The sequence below is a fragment of the Sciurus vulgaris genome, assembly GCF_902686455.1.
Source record: "Sciurus vulgaris genome assembly, chromosome: 5".
Classification (NCBI taxonomy): Eukaryota; Metazoa; Chordata; class Mammalia; order Rodentia; family Sciuridae; genus Sciurus; species Sciurus vulgaris.
The window spans coordinates 95,508,414-95,527,245 of record NC_136465.1 but is presented as its reverse complement, the minus strand read 5'-3'; the positions used below and the strand labels follow the sequence as shown (position 1 = coordinate 95,527,245).

General features: G+C 35.6%; 1 protein-coding gene across 1 annotated transcript in view; it reads right to left on the bottom strand.

Moving 5' to 3' along the window:
• Positions 1 to 17,633, bottom strand: part of MRPS35 (mitochondrial ribosomal protein S35) — a 51,709-nt gene extending 34,076 nt beyond the window's left edge. The window contains exons 1-5 of the mRNA XM_079139447.1: positions 17,478 to 17,633; positions 13,478 to 13,524; positions 12,215 to 12,382; positions 10,467 to 10,527; positions 5,668 to 5,807 (exon numbers count right to left, since the gene is read on the bottom strand). Of these exons, the coding sequence (XP_078995573.1) occupies positions 5,668 to 5,807; positions 10,467 to 10,527; positions 12,215 to 12,382; positions 13,478 to 13,524; positions 17,478 to 17,589 (528 nt within the window). The 5' untranslated portion in view covers positions 17,590 to 17,633. The remainder of the gene's footprint in view (positions 1 to 5,667; positions 5,808 to 10,466; positions 10,528 to 12,214; positions 12,383 to 13,477; positions 13,525 to 17,477) is intronic.
• Positions 17,634 to 18,832: the final 1,199 nt, after the last annotated feature.

Genomic DNA, 18,832 nt, shown 5'->3' with positions numbered 1-18,832 from the left:
AATGGCGATTATCAAGAACACAAGCAACAACAGGTGTTGGCGAGGATGTGGGGAAAAAGGTACACTCATACATTGCTGGTGGGGTTGCAAATTAGTGCAGCCACTCTGAAAGCAGTATGGAGATTCCTCAGAAAGCATGGAATGGACCCACCATTTGACCCAGCTATCCTACTCCTTGGCCTATACCCAAAGGACTTAAAATCAGCATACTTCAGAGATACAGCCACATCAATGTTCATAGCTGCTCAATTCACAATAGTCAGATTGTGGAACCAACCTAGATGTCCTTCAATTGATGAATGGATAAAGAAACTGTGGCATATATATATACAATGGAATATTACTCCTCCATAAAGAATGATAAAATGATGGCATTTGCAGGCAAATGGATGAAGTTGGAGAATATCATGCTAAGTGAGATAAGCCAATCTCAAAAAACCAAAGGACGAATGATCTCACTGATAAGCAGATGATGACATATAATGGGGGATGGGAGGAGTTGGCATTGGGGTTAGGGTTAGGTTTAGGGTTGAGGTTGAGGAGGGGGGCAAGAATGGAGGAAGGAAGGACTATATGGAGGGAAGGGAGGGATGGGAAGGGTGGGGGGGGAGGAAAAAAATAACAGAATGAATCAAACAACATTACCCTATGTAAATTTATGATTACACAAATGGTATGCCTTGACTCCATGTACAAATAGAGAAACAACATGTATCCCATTTGTTTTCAATGAAAAAAAAAAGAAAATAGTATATGAGGTAACTGTTCCATGACTGCTGTGTTAAAAAGATATGCCATGTTTACTAAGATTTCTTTAACAAAGAAAACAGTAGTTTCAAATACTAAAATTCAAATACTGAAAAATTAGAAGTTACTAGGGCAAAATCTTGGAAATGCAATGCCATGTGGTATGTTTTTGCTCCAGGTAAGAGTGGTGATTTGATGTTTCTCCAAAGCGATATGTGAAAGGACAATGATCCTAAATTCAACATTAGCAAGGCAAATCATCAGTAGAGTAAAAGAATGATATGTCACAAACGGCCGAGGGTTCAGAAAAGCTTCAGTAATTGGAATTCTATTGATACAATTAATTATTTCAGAAATTCAAAGGAGAGCATTCCAAAAATGCTAATAAATTAGGAATAGGACACATCTCTAATATAACAAAGACTATTATCTTAAGCTGAAATTCTACCTTATGCTTAAGAGATTAAACACTAAAGGTATAGTCATTAATGTACAGAACAGCATAACTGACAATATAAATACCATTTTAGAAATTTTGATTAATGCGAAAGACAAAAAAAAAAAGCTACAGATACTTAAAAGGGGAATTAACCATAACTTATCAATTACTTACTGGGAAATATCTGGAAGAATTAACTAAAAAATTCTAGCATACAAATTTTGGTTTCTAAACACCACTGTCCACTAATAGGTATCAGGGTTCCTTGGAGAAATGGCTGATTCCAAGTCTACAATAAGAAATATACAAAGTAAGCCTTGATCATTGTATTGTGCCAGAATATAAGCAACCTTTTAAGGCTAATAAATTGAAACAAAAGAAACCAACTTAAAAGAGTACCCATTGGTCAAAATTTAGGATGTACTTTGAGCATCAAAAATAATGACGCGGGCTGGGAATACAGCTCAGTTGGTAGAGTGCTTGCCTAGCATGCACAAGGCCCTGGGTTCAATCCCCAGAACCACGAAAATAATAATAATAATAATAATGAAGCTGGGCACAATGGTGCATGCTTGTAATCCCAGTGTCTTGGGAGGCTGAAGCAGGAGGATCTTAAGTTTCAAGCCATCCTGGGCAATATAGCAAGTCCCTGTCTTGAAATAAAATAAAAAGGACTAGGGATGTCATTCAGTAGTAGAACATCCTTGGGTTCAATCCTCAGTACCACCAGGCGGATGGGAAAGATTTAAACTGATTAAAACTTATGGAATATATCTACCTATAGGTTAGGCATTCAAGGGAAAAGCAAAAAATCAAAAACATAACTTCACAATAGAATGTGTAGGTTGTAAGACTGAACCATGTGCTCAATTTCATTTTCAGTCTAAGAAATCAGATAATCATACCTTAAGTGTCCTATGATATAAAATAAAATATACAGCAAAATCTATATTCTTGTGAAAAAATATTCAATTAGAATATAATCAGCCCTCTAAATCTAACATCCAGTTCATATGAAATACAAGAGATAGACAAGTAAGGTATATGATACCAGGACAAAATCAGACAAATTCCAACAGTAGGAAATGCTACTGGAGGAAATGCTACAAGATAAAATACTTGTCTCCTTTACATGGTAAAGTCATTGAGGTGAGGTGGGGTAACAAGTATGGTAGCTTCCTGTGTCAGATAACACAAGAGACATTACAACCAAATGCAGTGGTCTTTGAGTGGATTTTTGTTTAAACAAAAAAGCTAAAAGACAAACAAACAAAACCCAAGAAAAACAAAACAAAACAAAAAACCATGACTTTTTGATAAGACAATTAGGGATTCTTTTGTTTGGTACCAGGCACTGAACCCAGGAGCACTTAACCACCAAGCCACATCCCCAGTGCTTTTTTTTTTTTTTTTTTTTTTTTTTTTTTTTTTTGCGGTGCTGGGGATTGAACCCAGGGCCTTGTGCTTACGAGGCAAGCACTCTACCAACTGAGCTATATCCCCAGCACCCCAGTGCTTTTTTTACGTGTTATTAGAGACAGGATCTTGCTGAGTTGCTTAGGGCCTCGCTCGGTTACTAAGGATCGCTTTGAACTTGTGATCCTCCTGCCTCAGCCTCCCGAGCCACTGGGATCAATTAGGGAAATTTGAGTGTGGAGTAGCTATATTAGATGATATCAAGGAATTATTTACAATTTTATTAGGTGTGTTAACAGTATAATATACTGAAGTATTTTAGTGTGAAATGTGAAGTATGAGTATTTTAAAGTACTTAAATACACATATATGCACACCTGTATGTACAAGTGTATATGAAACAAATTTTATCAAAATATTAACTAAATCGACATCCATGTGTGTTTATTATACTACTCTCTACTTCTTCATATATTTAAAATTTTTCATAGTAAACAATTAAGAAAGAATTTAGAAAAGTAGGTGAAAAGGTAAAAGATAACTACACAATTGTTGAAAAAGATGCCAAGATAATTCAATGATGAAAGAATATTCTTTTCAATAAATGGTGCTGGGACAATATGCAAAAGAATGAATTCAGACTCCTACCTCATTCCACATAAACAACCTAGATGCCCTTTAACAGATAAATGGATAAAGAAACGTGGTATATATACACAATGGAATATTATTCAGTCATAAAGAAGAATAAAATTATGGCATTTGCAGGTAAATGGATGGAACTGGAGAATGTCATGCTAAGTGAAATAAGCTAATCTCAAAAAACCAAAGGCCAAAGAATGTTTTCCCCGATAAGTGGACGATGATACATAATGGGGGTAGGGGATGGGGGGGTAAGAGAAAAATTGAGGAACTTTAGAGTACGTAGAAGGAAATAAGAGGGGGAGGATGTGGGGGTATGAAAGATGGTGGAATGAGACAGACATCATTACCCTATATACATGTATGATTACATGAATGGTGTGACTCTACATCTTGCACAACCATAGAAATGAAAAGTTGTACCCCATTAGTGTACAATGAAGCAAAATGCAGTCTGTAAAAATTTTTTTAAAAAATTTTTAAAAACATAGAACTAAATGTAATAGCTAAAATTAAAAAAACTCTTACAAGAAAATATAGGAGTAACTCTTCATAACCTTGAATCAGATAATAGTTTCTTAGATAAGCCATCAAAAGCACAAGAGGTGAAAGAAATTCATAGAAGAATCTATAAATCAGACTTCATTAAAATTAAAATTTTGTGCTTAAAGGACACCATCAGGAAAGTGAAATAACAATCCACAAAATGGAAGAAAATTTTTACAAATAATATATCAAATAAGGGTCTTGTATGCAGGATATCAAAAAAAAAAAAAAAAAAAAAAACTAGTCAAAAATAAAGACAACCCACTGGGTACAGTGGCACATTCCTATTATCCCAGTTACTTGGGAGGCTGAGAAAGGAGGATTCCAAGTTTGAGGCCAGCCTGGGCAACTTAGTGAGACCCTGTCTCAAAATAAAATAAAAAGGGGTAGGGGGATAGCTTAGCAGTACAAATCCTTGCCTAGGATAAGCAAAGCCCTGGGTTTAATCCCCAGTATTATTATACACACACACACACACACAAAGACAAAATAACTAAAAATGGGCAAAGGATTTAACTAGTCATTTCTCTAAACAAGATATATAAATGGTCAATAAACACATGAAAAATGTGCAATATCATTAATCACTAGGGCTATGCTAAGTAAAACTACAAGATACCATTTCATATCCATTATAGTGGCTAAAATGAAAAGGTAAGCAGTAACAACTATTGGTGAGGATGTGGAGAAACTGAAACCCTCAAACTTGCTGGTGAATTGTAAAATACTGCAGCTACTTTGGAAAATAGCTTGGCAGTTCCTCAAAATGTTAAACAAAGAGTCACCATGTGACCCAGTAACACCACTCCTATGTACATACCCAAAAGAACTGAACACATATCTCCACATAAAAAATCCGTATATGAATGTTCACAATGGCATTATTCATAATTGCCAATAAGCAGAAACAATCCAATGCTCACCAATTGACAAACTGCTAAGTAAAATGTGGTGTATTCATAAAATAAAGTATTATTTCACAATAAAAAGGAGTGAAAAAATGATACAAGCTGGAACAGATGAAACATACTGAAAACATTACATTAAGCCAAAGAATACATATTGTATTATTCAATGTCAAGCATAAGCAAATTCATAGACACAGAAAGATTAGTGGTCGATGGGTGTCTGAAGCGGTTGAAAGGAGGTTAATGAAGGGGCAATAATAAGAAAATAGGCTTTCTCACAATCTGCTAGTGTTGTATTTTTTACATTTTCTGCAGAAATTTTTTAATATATATCAAACAACTTGAAAAGAGTTACTTCTTTTGACCTGATCTTTTAGGAAATTATCTTGGAGACATATATACAAATATTCCAAATATCTAAGGATATTTATTATAACTTAGTCCATATTAAAAAAACTATGAGGGTAGCGGATGTAGCTCAAGTGGTAGAGCACTTGCCTAGTATTCACGAAGCACTGGGCTCGATCCCAAGCAGTACAAAATAACAACAAGGAAACACCACATTACATCCCCAACCTCAAAAACATTGTCCAGGCACATTATAGATGCTCAAGTACTCATTATGTAGCCACTGAATTTAAGATTAAAGAATGCTTAATAACATTGGGAAATGCTTAATTTTTTTTTTTTTTTTTTTTTGCTAATTCTTTACAAGTGAAAAAGAACAATTACTAAAACACACATAGTATCATCCCATTAAAATGCACAAAGGATACCCATATTTATATTAAAATGAGCTAGTTATTAACCATTATTACTTTTGAATGGGAGAATTAGAGACAACTTTATTCTATAATTTAAAACTTCTATATTTTCCATGACAAACATGTACTAATTTTGTAATCACATAGGAAATGCATTTTTAAATAAAGTATTCTAATGGTTCTTATTTTTTAACAGATCTCTTACCCTTAAGGTTACTACTCGAGCTTTGGGGTTTCGAATAGATGGTCCTGATGAAACATAATCAGCTGTGTCAATTTCAATCGGAAAATGCTTCTCGCATTTCTCATCACTGTCCAGTGCAGTTGGCCATTCAGTACAGAAATCTGAGAATTTAAAAAGTTATAGTTCTGCAAGTAAATCCTCATTGTAATGCATAATGACAATACCAAATTATTTACATCATTCTCAGATCACATGAAATGACAACATGGATTTTCTTAACACACACATCATCAATCCTCATCCCTTTTCTTCTTAGGTACAAAGAGGGAAATTTTTCGGTGGAGGGGTATTAGGGATTAAACCCAGGAGTGCTCTACCCCTGAGTTACATCTCTAGACCTTTTTATTTTTTTGAGAAAGAATCTTGCTAAGTTGCTCAGGTTAGCCTCAAACTTGTTATCCTCCTACCTCAAAGCTGACTGCTGGTATTAGAGGCATGTGCCACCATGCTTGGCCCTAAGAAGGAATTATGGGAATAATCTGGATAATTTAGGTTTGGTAGAGAATAGTGTATTCAGTTAAAAGATAACTATCAAGGTTTTGGAGTGGGGGTACTTCTGTGGTAGAGTATGTGCTTACCATGCATGAGGTTTAATTCCCAGACCCAAGATTTAAAAAAATAATAAAATTAAATAAAAAATTTAAAATTTTTTTAAAAATTTCAAGTGCAGTTTAATTCCTCCTTATTAATTAAAAGTAAACTGTTCACAGTGCCCACAGCATTACTGTTTGTGAAAAGCAAAGGATAATGTTAACTCACTCCAAAATGAAGATTACAAAAGATCAGCTGAAAGGAATTGAAAGAAGCTCTAGAAAAGTTCTAAGAGGAAAACAAGGCATAGTCAATACTCTTTCAGAAATTGAACTAAATAAAGACTCAAGTGGTACAGGTACAAAAGCCTAGGTCATCTTTATACGGATCCTTACAATAACTCATGTTTCTTCCACATGACCTCTGTGTGCCAGTGGGGCTAAACGAAAAGAGAAGCAGCTTTTTCTCCATATATATGGTCAAGACAGTCCAGAGTGAAGGTGAGACTGGGTCTGAGACCTAGGTTACAACAGGAAGTTCTAAGCGTGGTGACTGTGACCATGGCTTTCTGTTGATTTCCAGAGCACAGGGGAATAGTATTATCTCAGGTCCTAACTGAAGCTGGTGAGGAGAAGAGCACTATCTTTCGGCCTTCTATTGGCATCAACTGCTGACTTCATACTGTCCTTTTCCTAGTGAGTTAGTGTGTCAGAGGGCCTCTGGTTTGGGATGAAAACTTCTGACACTATTAGGCTCCCCTTCTCATTCCTTAATAGCCTTACTTTAAGTAATTGGCTTCTTGGGCTAAACAAGTTAGACCTCATAGATCCATGGCTTTCTCCAACAAAACCCAACCACAGGAAAGACTGGTCATAAATACTGGTGGATATGGGAGCTCTTCTCTGTGATAATCTAAGGGACAGTAAGAGGTACTTTGCCAATACCATTTTCCCAAGCTAAAAATTTTCTAATATGAAGTACTATACTTAGTTCCCTTTAGGCCTGATTTTAAAATTAAGAGTCAATAAAATGTCACTCTGGGTTACAGACATCCTCCGATATCTATGACTCAAAACATGCCCACAAATTAAGCTCACTCCATTCTTCAAATACCCAGTTCAAAAGATCAATCTCAGTTACATATCTTTGGAATTAAGAACATTTTGACACTTTAAAAAAGTGAACAGAGTAAGACTTTTGAGTTTGGATTTCATTCCCATCATGGACAAATTCCAATATCCTGCAACATAAGATATATATCACTGCCAAGCACTTTGTAAGAGACTAGTTTGGAGAATTATGAGTTCTTGGGTTTGCACTGAATTTTTTTCTTTTCTTTTAAACTGTGAATAAGTTATCTCAATCACCACATAATTATAGTTGTTAAATTACCTAAATTATGTGTCTAAAAAAAATAGCCAACTGGGAAGTATAAAATAGACTCCTATTAACCTTTACTAATCTGATAGAGCAATGGACTAGACATGAATAAAAGATCTTGGTTTTTATTCAACTTCTACCACTGATTATTATTTTTTTGGTAAATTACCTAACTTTTCTGCACTTCAGATTTTCCATCTGCAAATTAGATATAAAATCTGAACTCATCTATTTGAAAGAAAGCAGAATATTTGAAAGATTGAGTTATTTGGAAGATGGAATCTAAATCCAGAGCTGGCAGAAGTGTAAAGGCATAATTAAGCAAAGATTAAAAAACTAATTTAAGTACTGTAAAAGATAATGCTATGGGCTGGGGTTGTAGCTCAGTAGTAGAGCGCTTGTCTAGCACACGTGAGACATTGGGTTTGATCCTCAGCACCACATAAAAGTAAATAAAATAGTGCCGGGCTCGGTGGCATATGCCTATAATCCCAGCAGCTCAGGGGGCTGAGACAGGAGGATCACAAGTTCAAAGCCAGCCTCAGAAAAAGTGAGGCCCTAAGCAACTCAATGAGACCCTGTCTCTAAATAAAACACAAAATACGGCTGGGAATGAGGCTCAGTGGTCGAGGGTCCCTGAGTCCAATCCCCAGTATCCAAAAATAAAAAATAAATAAATAAATAAATAAATAAATAAATAAATAAATAAAAGGTATCGTGTTCATCTACATCTAAAAATATTTTTAAAAAGAATGCTACTTTTCTAAATGTGCCATATGAAAGCCTTTTGTTTAAAAATTAGAAGTTATAGAAGTATTTCATTAAAATAAGCAAATGCTAGGTTATAAACACACATTTTAAAATAATGTTTAAAAAGAAGAAAACTGGAATTTATCAGTGTAGAGTAATGCATTTGTTAACTGACTTTACAAAGGATCAAAAATATATGCATAAAGGTAAAGGCAATTTTTTTTTTTTTGTGCCAAAAGGCACAAAAATTTGGAATAGTCATCAGTTTTAGTTCAATTCCAAGCAAAAATAAAAACTGAAACAGAAACCCAAAAAGGACAGAAAACCATTCTATTATCCCAAAGTAAAGGACCAAATAAATAAAAAAGGTTTTTCTTTCCTCATTTCAAGAAGAAGATTACTATGCCTCTGATTTAGGACCCTTTTATATCTTTTTCCTTATATTTTTAAATGTAATGTTCTTCCAAAAGCTCAGACTGAATCATAATTATGTTCATTATCCTATATCTCCTTCAACATAATCAGCCTACCTATAAAATGTTACCAGGATTCTTTCTTTTTCTTCCTGAAAAGCCTTAACAAGTACACTGAACATTTATACAACTTTTTTTTAATTTCTAATTTAAATTTTCACTTTTTTGTAGTACTAGGGATTGAACCCAGGGGCACTCGACCACTAAGCAACATCCCCACCATTTTTTATTTTTTATTTTGAGACAGGGTCTTGCTAAGCTGCCAAGGCTGACCTTGAACTTGCAATTGTTTTGCCTCAGACTCGCAAGTACCTAGAATTACAGGAGTGGACTACTGTGTCAGTATACACCTTTTAGTCAGCATTAATACATTATGACTTTTATCCAAAGGTACTAACTCTTGAATTAAACTATATAATCAATCACCAATAGCTGTGAATCAAGAACAATTCAAAATATGCTTATCCAACATATGGTCCAATGCAAATTAGATCAAAATTAAATTAGAATGTATATATAATTATAAAAACATACATAGAACCATGAACAAAAATTTGCCTTTACCTTTATGCATGTAAGAAAGAGAAGAAATCGTAGTATAAGTGCATGAAATCTATGATTATGCCTATGAATCAACAGATATTATTCAAAAATCAATAAATCCAGAACCGGAGATACAACGCATTCTGGTGACTAATTATTTATTCATATATACACACAACATAAAAAGTACTTGTTATGAATTAAATAAATACTCTCTGAAAGTAATCACTAGAACTAAACAATAATTAAAAGAAACTTCTGGAATAACGGGCTTAGTATGGAAAAGAAAACATAAGACTTGTTTACGATTGCAGGTTCTTCTATTTGATTCACCCTATGTATATATCACTTCTAATTTTTTAAAAACCTTAATTTCTTCAATATCTGTTCTCTGTGTTGTATCCCATTACTGAACCCACTGACTATTCTGCTATTTAGTATTCTTATTTACTATCCTCAGTTTGAATCATACTGATTTGCATTTATTGGTAAAACTGCAATATTTTCTTCAATCTTTTTATGTATGTGCTTTCTACAACTCAACAATAAGTCCATAACCTATCTGTGAGCAAGGATTATGGTTTCAATTTCTAAGTTAGTCATAATACCTTCTAGAGTGGTAAGCAAAAAATAAAAATAAAAAAGTGCAGATTTGACATTTAATAATTCACTAAAAACAACTTAAAAATCCTTCTTTAAAAAAGAAGAAACTGGGACTGGGGAGATAGCTCAGCTGGTAGAGTGCTTGCCTTGCAAAAAAAAAAAAAAGAAGAAGAAGAAGAAGAAACTGGGCTGGGGTTGTAGCTCTGTGGCAGAGTACTTGCCTAGCATGGTAAGGCATTGGGTTCAATTCTTAGCACTACATATAAATAAATAAAATACAGGTCTATCGATAACAAAAACTTTTTAAAAAAAGAAGAAACTGATAATCACTCAGAATGTAATAGCTATCATTTACATGGACTTACTTTTAAGCACTTTGAATCTTATCAAACCTGAGATTTTCAATTTTAAAAAATCTGTCTTCAAAAATTTTAAATGTTCATAGTAAACATATAGTTTATATGAAAACAAATCACTTACCTTTAAGAGCTTCACAGTGTTTTTTAATTGCTACGGGAGTCAAATGGAGAAAATTTGGGATCTAAAATAGAAAATTTTAAAGAATAAATTACAACTTTTGTTTTTGAGACAGGGTCTCACTAGGTAGTCCAGGGTGGTCCTGAACTGGTGCGCTCAAGTTAGCTTCTAGTCTCAGTTTCCTAAATAGCTAGACTATAAGCCCTGCTAGTTAAATGTCATAAAACATAATGAAAACATATGAAAAACATAATTTTCTCATAAAACTAAATCACAGGCCAACGAACAATGTAGCAGATAAAATCAGATAGTTCTTTTACAATATTAAAATAGGCACTGACCATTGGTATTATTGGCTGAGTGGCTTCATTATCTATACTTTTATTTTTTAGAGACAGGGTCTTACTATGTGTCCAGGCTGGCCTTGAAATCATGATCTTCCTGCCTCAGCCTCCCAAGCAGTGGGATTATAGCCACACACCACTACTTTCAGTTTATATTTTTAAAACATGAAAATATAAATCTCAAGTTCATAAAAAGAAAAATAATAGATAATGTTTATATGGATTTAAATAGGGACTATTCTAAACACTTTACATATATTAGCCGAGTTAAATGTATTCAATGATACCGTAACTCTGAACAGATGGTATGCATTAAATGTTTGGATTTTTACATTTATTAAAATACCATTCACAATCATCAGCATTATTACAAACATACTGCTGCTCTCTCCCACCTAGTGACATTTTCCAAAGACCTTCCCTTTTAATTAAGTTCTTTCTCTTCATTTGAAGGAAAGGTTTGCTTTCCTCAATGTTTGCTTTCTTGTGTCCCCTGAAGTATTCCTATTTCCAAATTTGATTTACACTATATCCAGTAGCAGAGCACCCTTCTTCCTCTTCCTTTTTCACTTTTTAACATTACCTTTTTTTTTTTTGCAGTGCTGGGGATTGAACTTAGGGCCTTGTGCTTGCAATGCAAGCACTCTACCAACTGAGCCCTTAACATTACCTTTTAAATAAAACTTTTGCAAGAACTCTTATTTAGTAGAAAACATACTTCATTTTCCACTATAACTTCCATTGTATGTTAAAAGGAAACTATTCAAGATATATACTCTTAGACTAAACATTTAAGTTTTCCTTTATAAAAAAAAAACTATAGTACATAAATGATTATAGATGCTATCAAATGAGGCTTTTAAAGTGACTTATTTTGCTTTAAGCAGTAAAGAAGTTAAAGCTGGTGGACTATTACGATAATATTAAATATTTTACCTTTCTGGAAAGAAAGTTTTAAAATCCTCTTTTTTTTTGTGTGGTGCTGAAAATTGAACCCAGGGCCTTGTGCATGTTGCACGTGAAATAAGCACTTTACCAACTGAGCTATGTCCCCAGCTCCTAAAATTACTCTTTTAAAAGTAGAATCTTTACATCCCAATTCTCAGTCTCAAATTAGATTATTTCACTATTCTTAGTTCTACTTGAAAGACAAATATAGAGAAGATACAATTAAAAAGGCCACAAGGAAAAACATAAGACTGATTAATTAGATTCTCAAAGACCCAGAGTTCTTTGAATCTTTTGTACCGTGAATAATCAAAGTACAGCACTATCACCTGGAAAAAAAATTATATTAAAATACAATATGCTTCTATATACTGAAACTTGAAGGCAGATGAGAATGGAGGGAAGATCAGCATTTGTTTAGGTATTAGTCTAAGCCAATGAACCAGCAATTAATCTTACCTTTAAAAGTTCCAGATTTCCCTCCTTTGCCATAGGCACACCCTTTTTTACTGGATAACCCATTCGAACAGGTAGAGGTACTGTGGAGGGTTTAAATGGTGCTGCAACAGGGTAAACACTAGGCCAGTCCTGGTCAACAGCCATTCTCTCTGTCCTAGGAGGCAGTGCCTAAGAAACATAAAATACTTAAAATTTTAAAATATATTCTTTAATTTTAAACCATAAGCAGCAATTATGAGAAATAAAAGCAGAACTGCAACCTACATAAAATCTGGCCTCCAACAAATCTACTGCTGTTCAAATGAAAAACCATTAAACCTATTTAAATATCTCTGAACTGTTTCTTCAAATCCTATGGCAAAGATCTCCTTTAATGTCACATTTCCTTCACTAAAAATTGATTTCTTTAATTAGAATTTCAACAAATCATTTTACATTTTGTTTATGCAGTGTTAATATATCATGAAATATTTTTAAAAACTTCTTTGATGGAAGTCAGTATTTATAAGGGAATACTGAGAACTTAAAAATAGGAAATAAGGATTGGAAATAAGTACATTAGGGCTAAACAAATTGAATAAATACATAATGAGAAATTACATGGCTCCCAGGCCCAGAGAAAAACTACTTGACAGCTTAGTCAATCAGATTAACATACATAAATATATAAGTATTTTAAAATACATATACTAAAATACAGACACGCACACACATTTTTTAATGGTAGAAAGGGATGGCTAGCATACAAAAGTACAATTTAAGGTGGCAAAATTCAGCAATGCCCATCTAAGCAACATCAAAACCAGAATAGTATATGTCCTAAAAGCAGGTAATATTCCTGTAAAAACTATTGCCGAGATGATTGCAATTTGGTGTCATTTAACTTCCAGCTAATGTGCTTTTGTTCTGGTTCCATGCTCATCAACTGACCTTATAATTTGGGATTCCTCCATAGAGATACCCACAGGGTAAGACTGACTAGGTGAATGCATATACCTAAGCTACACAACTGCTAAGGGCATCATAAAAAAATAGTTCTATATTCTGTTTCCTGGGAGTGAGTATACCTTTTAAAGATGACCCATTCTGTGGGTAGAGGGTAAAATAGGTCAAAGATTAACCCCTACCATGGCTGGGCAATCACCCAGTAAACATGACTTTGTGAAGCCTTCTCTGGCAGCACCCTTCCACCTTGTAATAAGTATCTGTATCACTTCAGAATTTCAGAAACCATTAACATAGCGTAGAGTATAAATTGTTTACCTTTCTTCTCAGCTGCCTTTCACTTTTGGATGTTCTTTCTGTTGTACCTAAAGATAACACAATAGGGATAGAGGATTTTATGAGTTATTCAAGAGTCATCATTGTCCCTTATTGCCAGGCACCACTATAATCCCAGCGGCTCAGGAGGCTGAAGCAAGGGGATCAAGAGCTCAAAGCCAGCCTCAGCAAAAAATGAGGTGCTAAGCAACTCAGTGAGACCCTGTCTCTAAATAAAACACAAAATAGGGCTGGGGATGTGACCCTGAGTTCAATCCCCTGTACCCATCTCCCCCCACAAAAAGATGCTTAGTAACATAAGTATGAAATGACAACCTGTTTTAAATTCAGACTGAAATAATTTTAACAAAAACAGAAAGAAATAGCCTTTAAAAATTCACAGTTACGTAAAGTTTCTTTTTATTGCTGATATAGTGAACTCATCATCTACAGAAATATTTTCAATAAATTTTAAGGTTCACAACAAAATAAACACACTTTCCAAAATTAAAATACCTAGATATAAATAAGTATTGTGAATATTTAAAGATAACTGGTTTGAAATGTCCTAATTATAAATATACTTGCTCATATTTGGAATCACTCTGTTCTATCAAAATGACAATGTCTCAATTTTTCCTTCTCTATTATATATTAGAAAAGTCAATGATAACAATAACTAACACCAATAACAAAACTTATGGCCATTCCTACTAAGTCACATAATTATAGAAGAATGTGGATTACTTCAAACAGAAAACACCTTTTAAATAATCTTACCTTATGTTTCTCTAAATAAATGTTCTGCTATCTTAAAATAGCTATATTTCTATTAAAATTTTAGTTGTAGATGGACACAATATCTTTATTTTATTTATTTTTTATGTGGGGCTGAAGATTGAACCTAGTGCCTCACGCACGCTAGGCAAGCGCTATTTCTATTGAGCCACAACCGCAGTCCAAACATTTACTGAACATTTCCACTTGCAGACACTGTACTAAATGATTTTTATTATTTAATTTAATCTTACTCATTACAACAAACACAAGTACTATTATTAGCCTTCCTTAGAGGTCAAATATAGTCAAGAAAACTAAGAGAAAGAAGTTAAGGTGACAAGAGCATGACCTGATCTACTTTTACCCTTACAAGGTTCTGTAGCTACAACAAAATTTCCAGAACCATACCTTTAATATTTCTCTCAACTTTCTGTTCTCTACTTGTAATGTGCCTCCCATCGCCTAGTTCCTTCCCCATCCGCATTCACCTCATTTCTTCATCTGACATATTTCAATTCATCTCTCAATACTTTGCCATTTATTCATTCATAAATTATTTAAGTAATATTGTGTATCAGAAACTAGGAAGGCAGCAATGAGCAAACAGACAGTCCCTTCTCTCACAGAATGCAGAATCTGTCAAATAAGACAGAATTTTAGCAAGTAATTTCAATAAACAGTATACTACTATGGATACATACAGCAGGGAACTGAACCTAGGGAACAACAATTAGTTGTTATTAGTGTTTGTGTGTGTGTATTAAATACTGGGGATGAAACCCAGGACCTCATACATGTTAGACAAGCACTCTACCATTGAGCTATCCCCAGATCTGTTTTAAATTTTGAGATAGGTTCTCACTAAATTGCCCAGGCTAGCTTCAAATTTGAGAGTTTCCTGTCTCTGTGTCCCAAGTACCCAGGATCACAGGCTTGTGCCACCAAGGTCAGCATTTTTGTTAATTTCAGGTACCAACTTGACTGGATTAAGAGATAACTTGATAGCTGGTAAAGGATTATTTCTTGGTGTGTCTGGGAGGATATTGCCAATGGAGATTAGTGTGTGAGTCGATAGACTGAGTGGATAAGATTCATTCTTAAACGCCCCAATGAGGGGAAGGATAAAACTGAAAGGCAGAGGAAAGGTGAATTTGTTCTTTAACTCTCCTGGAGCTGGAATACTTTTCTTCTCAGACTTGAACTGAGCCACACTATTGATATCCTTGTGTTGCCAACTTGTAATAGTCTGTTATAGAACTTCTCAACCTCCTTAATCACGTGAGACAATTCTCCTAATAAGTCCATCCCCTCACCTATCTATCTACCTCTCCATTCATCCTACCAGTTCTGTCTCTCTTGGGAATACTGACTAATATGGATGTGCAAAACCTCTCTGAGGAAGCAAACTTTAAGCTAAAACTTGAAGGATGAGTAGGAGGTAGACAGAGAAACAGCCAGGTAAGAAAAAAATGTTTGGAGAAAACATGGAAAATCAAACTAAACAAATTCAAACTCAATATAGCTGAAAATGTTATGAGTAGAACAGTGAGAGAACTGAAGGGGAAAAAAGGAAGCTAAAGACATTTAATGGACATCTCATCTATAATAAATGCGTGGCAGAGTTCTTGATTTACTTCTTCCAGTTTTCCCAATCCATGTAAATGGTATTGCAATTCATCCAATTGCTCAGGACAAAAATATGATATGCTTCCTTGAGATCTGTCCTCAAGGACAACAAATCAGTAAATCCTATCAGCCCTAACTTCAAAATCCTAAATCCAACCATACCACCTTTTCCACTTATAATCTCAAGTCACCATCATCTCATTTAGTTTACTGTAACAGCAGTCTCTGGCTTCCACTCTTAACCTACTGAAGTTAGTTATCCACACAGTAGCCAGTGACCTTTTAAAAGTGCAAATCACATCTGTTCCCTTTTCAAAGTTACCCAACATGATCCCCAGCTTGGAATAAAATTCAAGCCAAATATCAAAACCAAATGCTTACAAACCGTAAGATCAGTCCATTACCTAATCCTCTGACATCTTGTACTACCACTCTCCCATTTGCTCACTAGTTCTAGGTAAGCCTAGAACTCATTGGCCTTCTTTTTGTCCTTGATCACATCCCTAAACTTGTTCTCATTTGTGGGCCTTTCACTTGTTTCCTATGCCAACAATGCTCTTATCCCAAATATTGCATGTCTCTAGGCTCTGCTTAATTTTTACTTCCTCAGAGAAGTCTTTCCAGACTATCTTATCCTACCCTATAGCCACTTCTCCCCCAATATATCATTCTCAATATTCTGCTTTATTTTTCTTCATAACAGTAAACACTTGACATTTTATGTAGGTGGTTTACTTTTTTTTACTCAAACTTTCCTAAAAGGATATAAACTTCATTAGCTCAGGGACTCCGCTGTATTCCCAAAGCCTAGGGCACTATCCAGCATACAGAAGTATTCAGAGAATAAAAAAATTTAAATAAATATTAAGGCTATGAGCCACTATGATGCATTAAGGAATTTACAATTTATTTTAAGGACATGCAAAGCCTGACACTAAGCTATGAGAAGTATGCAGTGTAAATTGGAGAAATTATATCAGGCAGCATGAATAGGACGTGCCCACTACTTGGTGAGCCTTTCCTGACTCTGTATGACTCCTTCTCAATGCTCTCGTCACCCTATTCACTCTTCTACTGCAGTATCTCTCACTCTACAGAGTATTTCTCTGTCAACAAATTTGTCTTTTCCACTACCTTGCCCAAAGTCAAGAACGCTACCAAGCATCCCTAAAATCTCTTTTGGAACGAAGGTCATCCCATTTGGTGACCTGAAATTCAGAGCTATGGTTTTTTCTGGTATAGCTGTATACCTTTTTAAATATTCGGGAAACTCCATGGTTCAAACACTGCCTGACAAACCTTATCAAGTACTAGGAGATTGCAGACCCGGGCCCGTGGCCACCGGACGACAGCACCAGAAGGTGCCGTTCACGGCGGAGGGCAGCAAGCTTTCTGTGCCAGCGTCCAGAACACGCGAAGGCCGGCGGCCAGGAACCAGGAGACACCGGCGCAGAGGACAGACCCGCACCTGCGGCTTTCCTACCGGCCCGGCCGGCAAAGGACAATCGGCCTCCCTGGGAGGAAGCGGCCGTTGTAGGGCCGGTGTTCCGCCCTTTTACCTCCCCCCAAAACTGGAGGCAACACGGGAGACACTCACGCAGGCCAGGCCTCGAAGCGTGAGTGGTCGGGGATACCGCGGTGGAGAAAGCACGCAGAGTCCTGACCCACGGCTGCAGGTCCAGCCACAGCCGGAGCACGGCGACCGCCATGCTGTGTGGACGGCAAGCGAGAGGGAACAAGTCTGCTGCGTGCCAAGGGGACCGGTCTGGGCCGCTGAGCGCCGACCCACCCGGCTTTGCCCCGCCCCCAGGATGGGGACGCGGGAAGCTCATGGGCCTGCGCACTCAAAAACCTAGCCTGAAGTGCCGGGAGATTTCCCCAAATAGAAAAAAGTAGAAATAAAAAGAGAGAGAAACGATTTTTAAAAATCGAATCATACAACCATAGAAATGAAAAGTTTTACACCATTTGTGTACAATGAATCAAAATGTTTCTGTAAAAATAAAAAATATTGGGCCGGGGAGATAGCTCAGCTGGTAGAGTGCTCGCCTCGCAAGCACAAGGCCCTGAGTTCGATCCCCGGTACCGCAAAAAAATTAAAAAAATAAGTAAATATTTTAATTTAAAAAAAATCGAATCAGTTCAACAACAATTGCGAATAAGGACCATAAGGAATGGGGGAATTGTGGCGCACATAGGGCAGATGTGTTCTGAATGGGATCACAATTCAAAACAGGAGCCAGGCAGTCTACTCTAGGCCCCAGTTCTTTGCAATGACTCTTTTCAACACTTTCTTAAAGTCTTCAAGTAGTACAAATGATATGCAATAAGGGGAAAGTGACATTATCCCTTTGTAGTTAAAAGTATAGCCTCCTACACCAGACTAAAGTTTAAAACTTAAGCAGATTTGGCATACACTGAGCATTGTGTATGCATAGTCCGTATAACTCTTTAATGATTTGGTTAGTTTGTCATAGATCACATTAGAATTATAAAGTCAGAACTCACTGGAACCTACAAAATAGTGTGCTTTTAATGACCTAATCCATCCTACCTAGGACGGATTAATACAAAAACCTTAATAAAATTAACTTTTTTTTTTTATTAAGCAAGGTACAAAATTATTACAGCAAAAAGAACTTGGAATAAACACAACTGATTCTTGGTAAGCACACATAGCCATTAGAGCAGGGAAGAATGCACTTGTCTCACAGTATTCTAGCTAGGAGCATTAAATGTGCCACGGGAATCATTCAGTAGGTATGTGTGCTCATAGTGGGGATAAATGGCATGAGATGGATCTTCATTAATAAACATCCTCATCTTTTCTGGCCTTTTACCATCTCATTATTGCTCCAAAGCAGAAACATAGAATATTAGTTTCCTAGAATAGTTATCACAAAATACCACCAACTGGGTGACTTAGAATAACAGAATTTATTGTCTCACAGT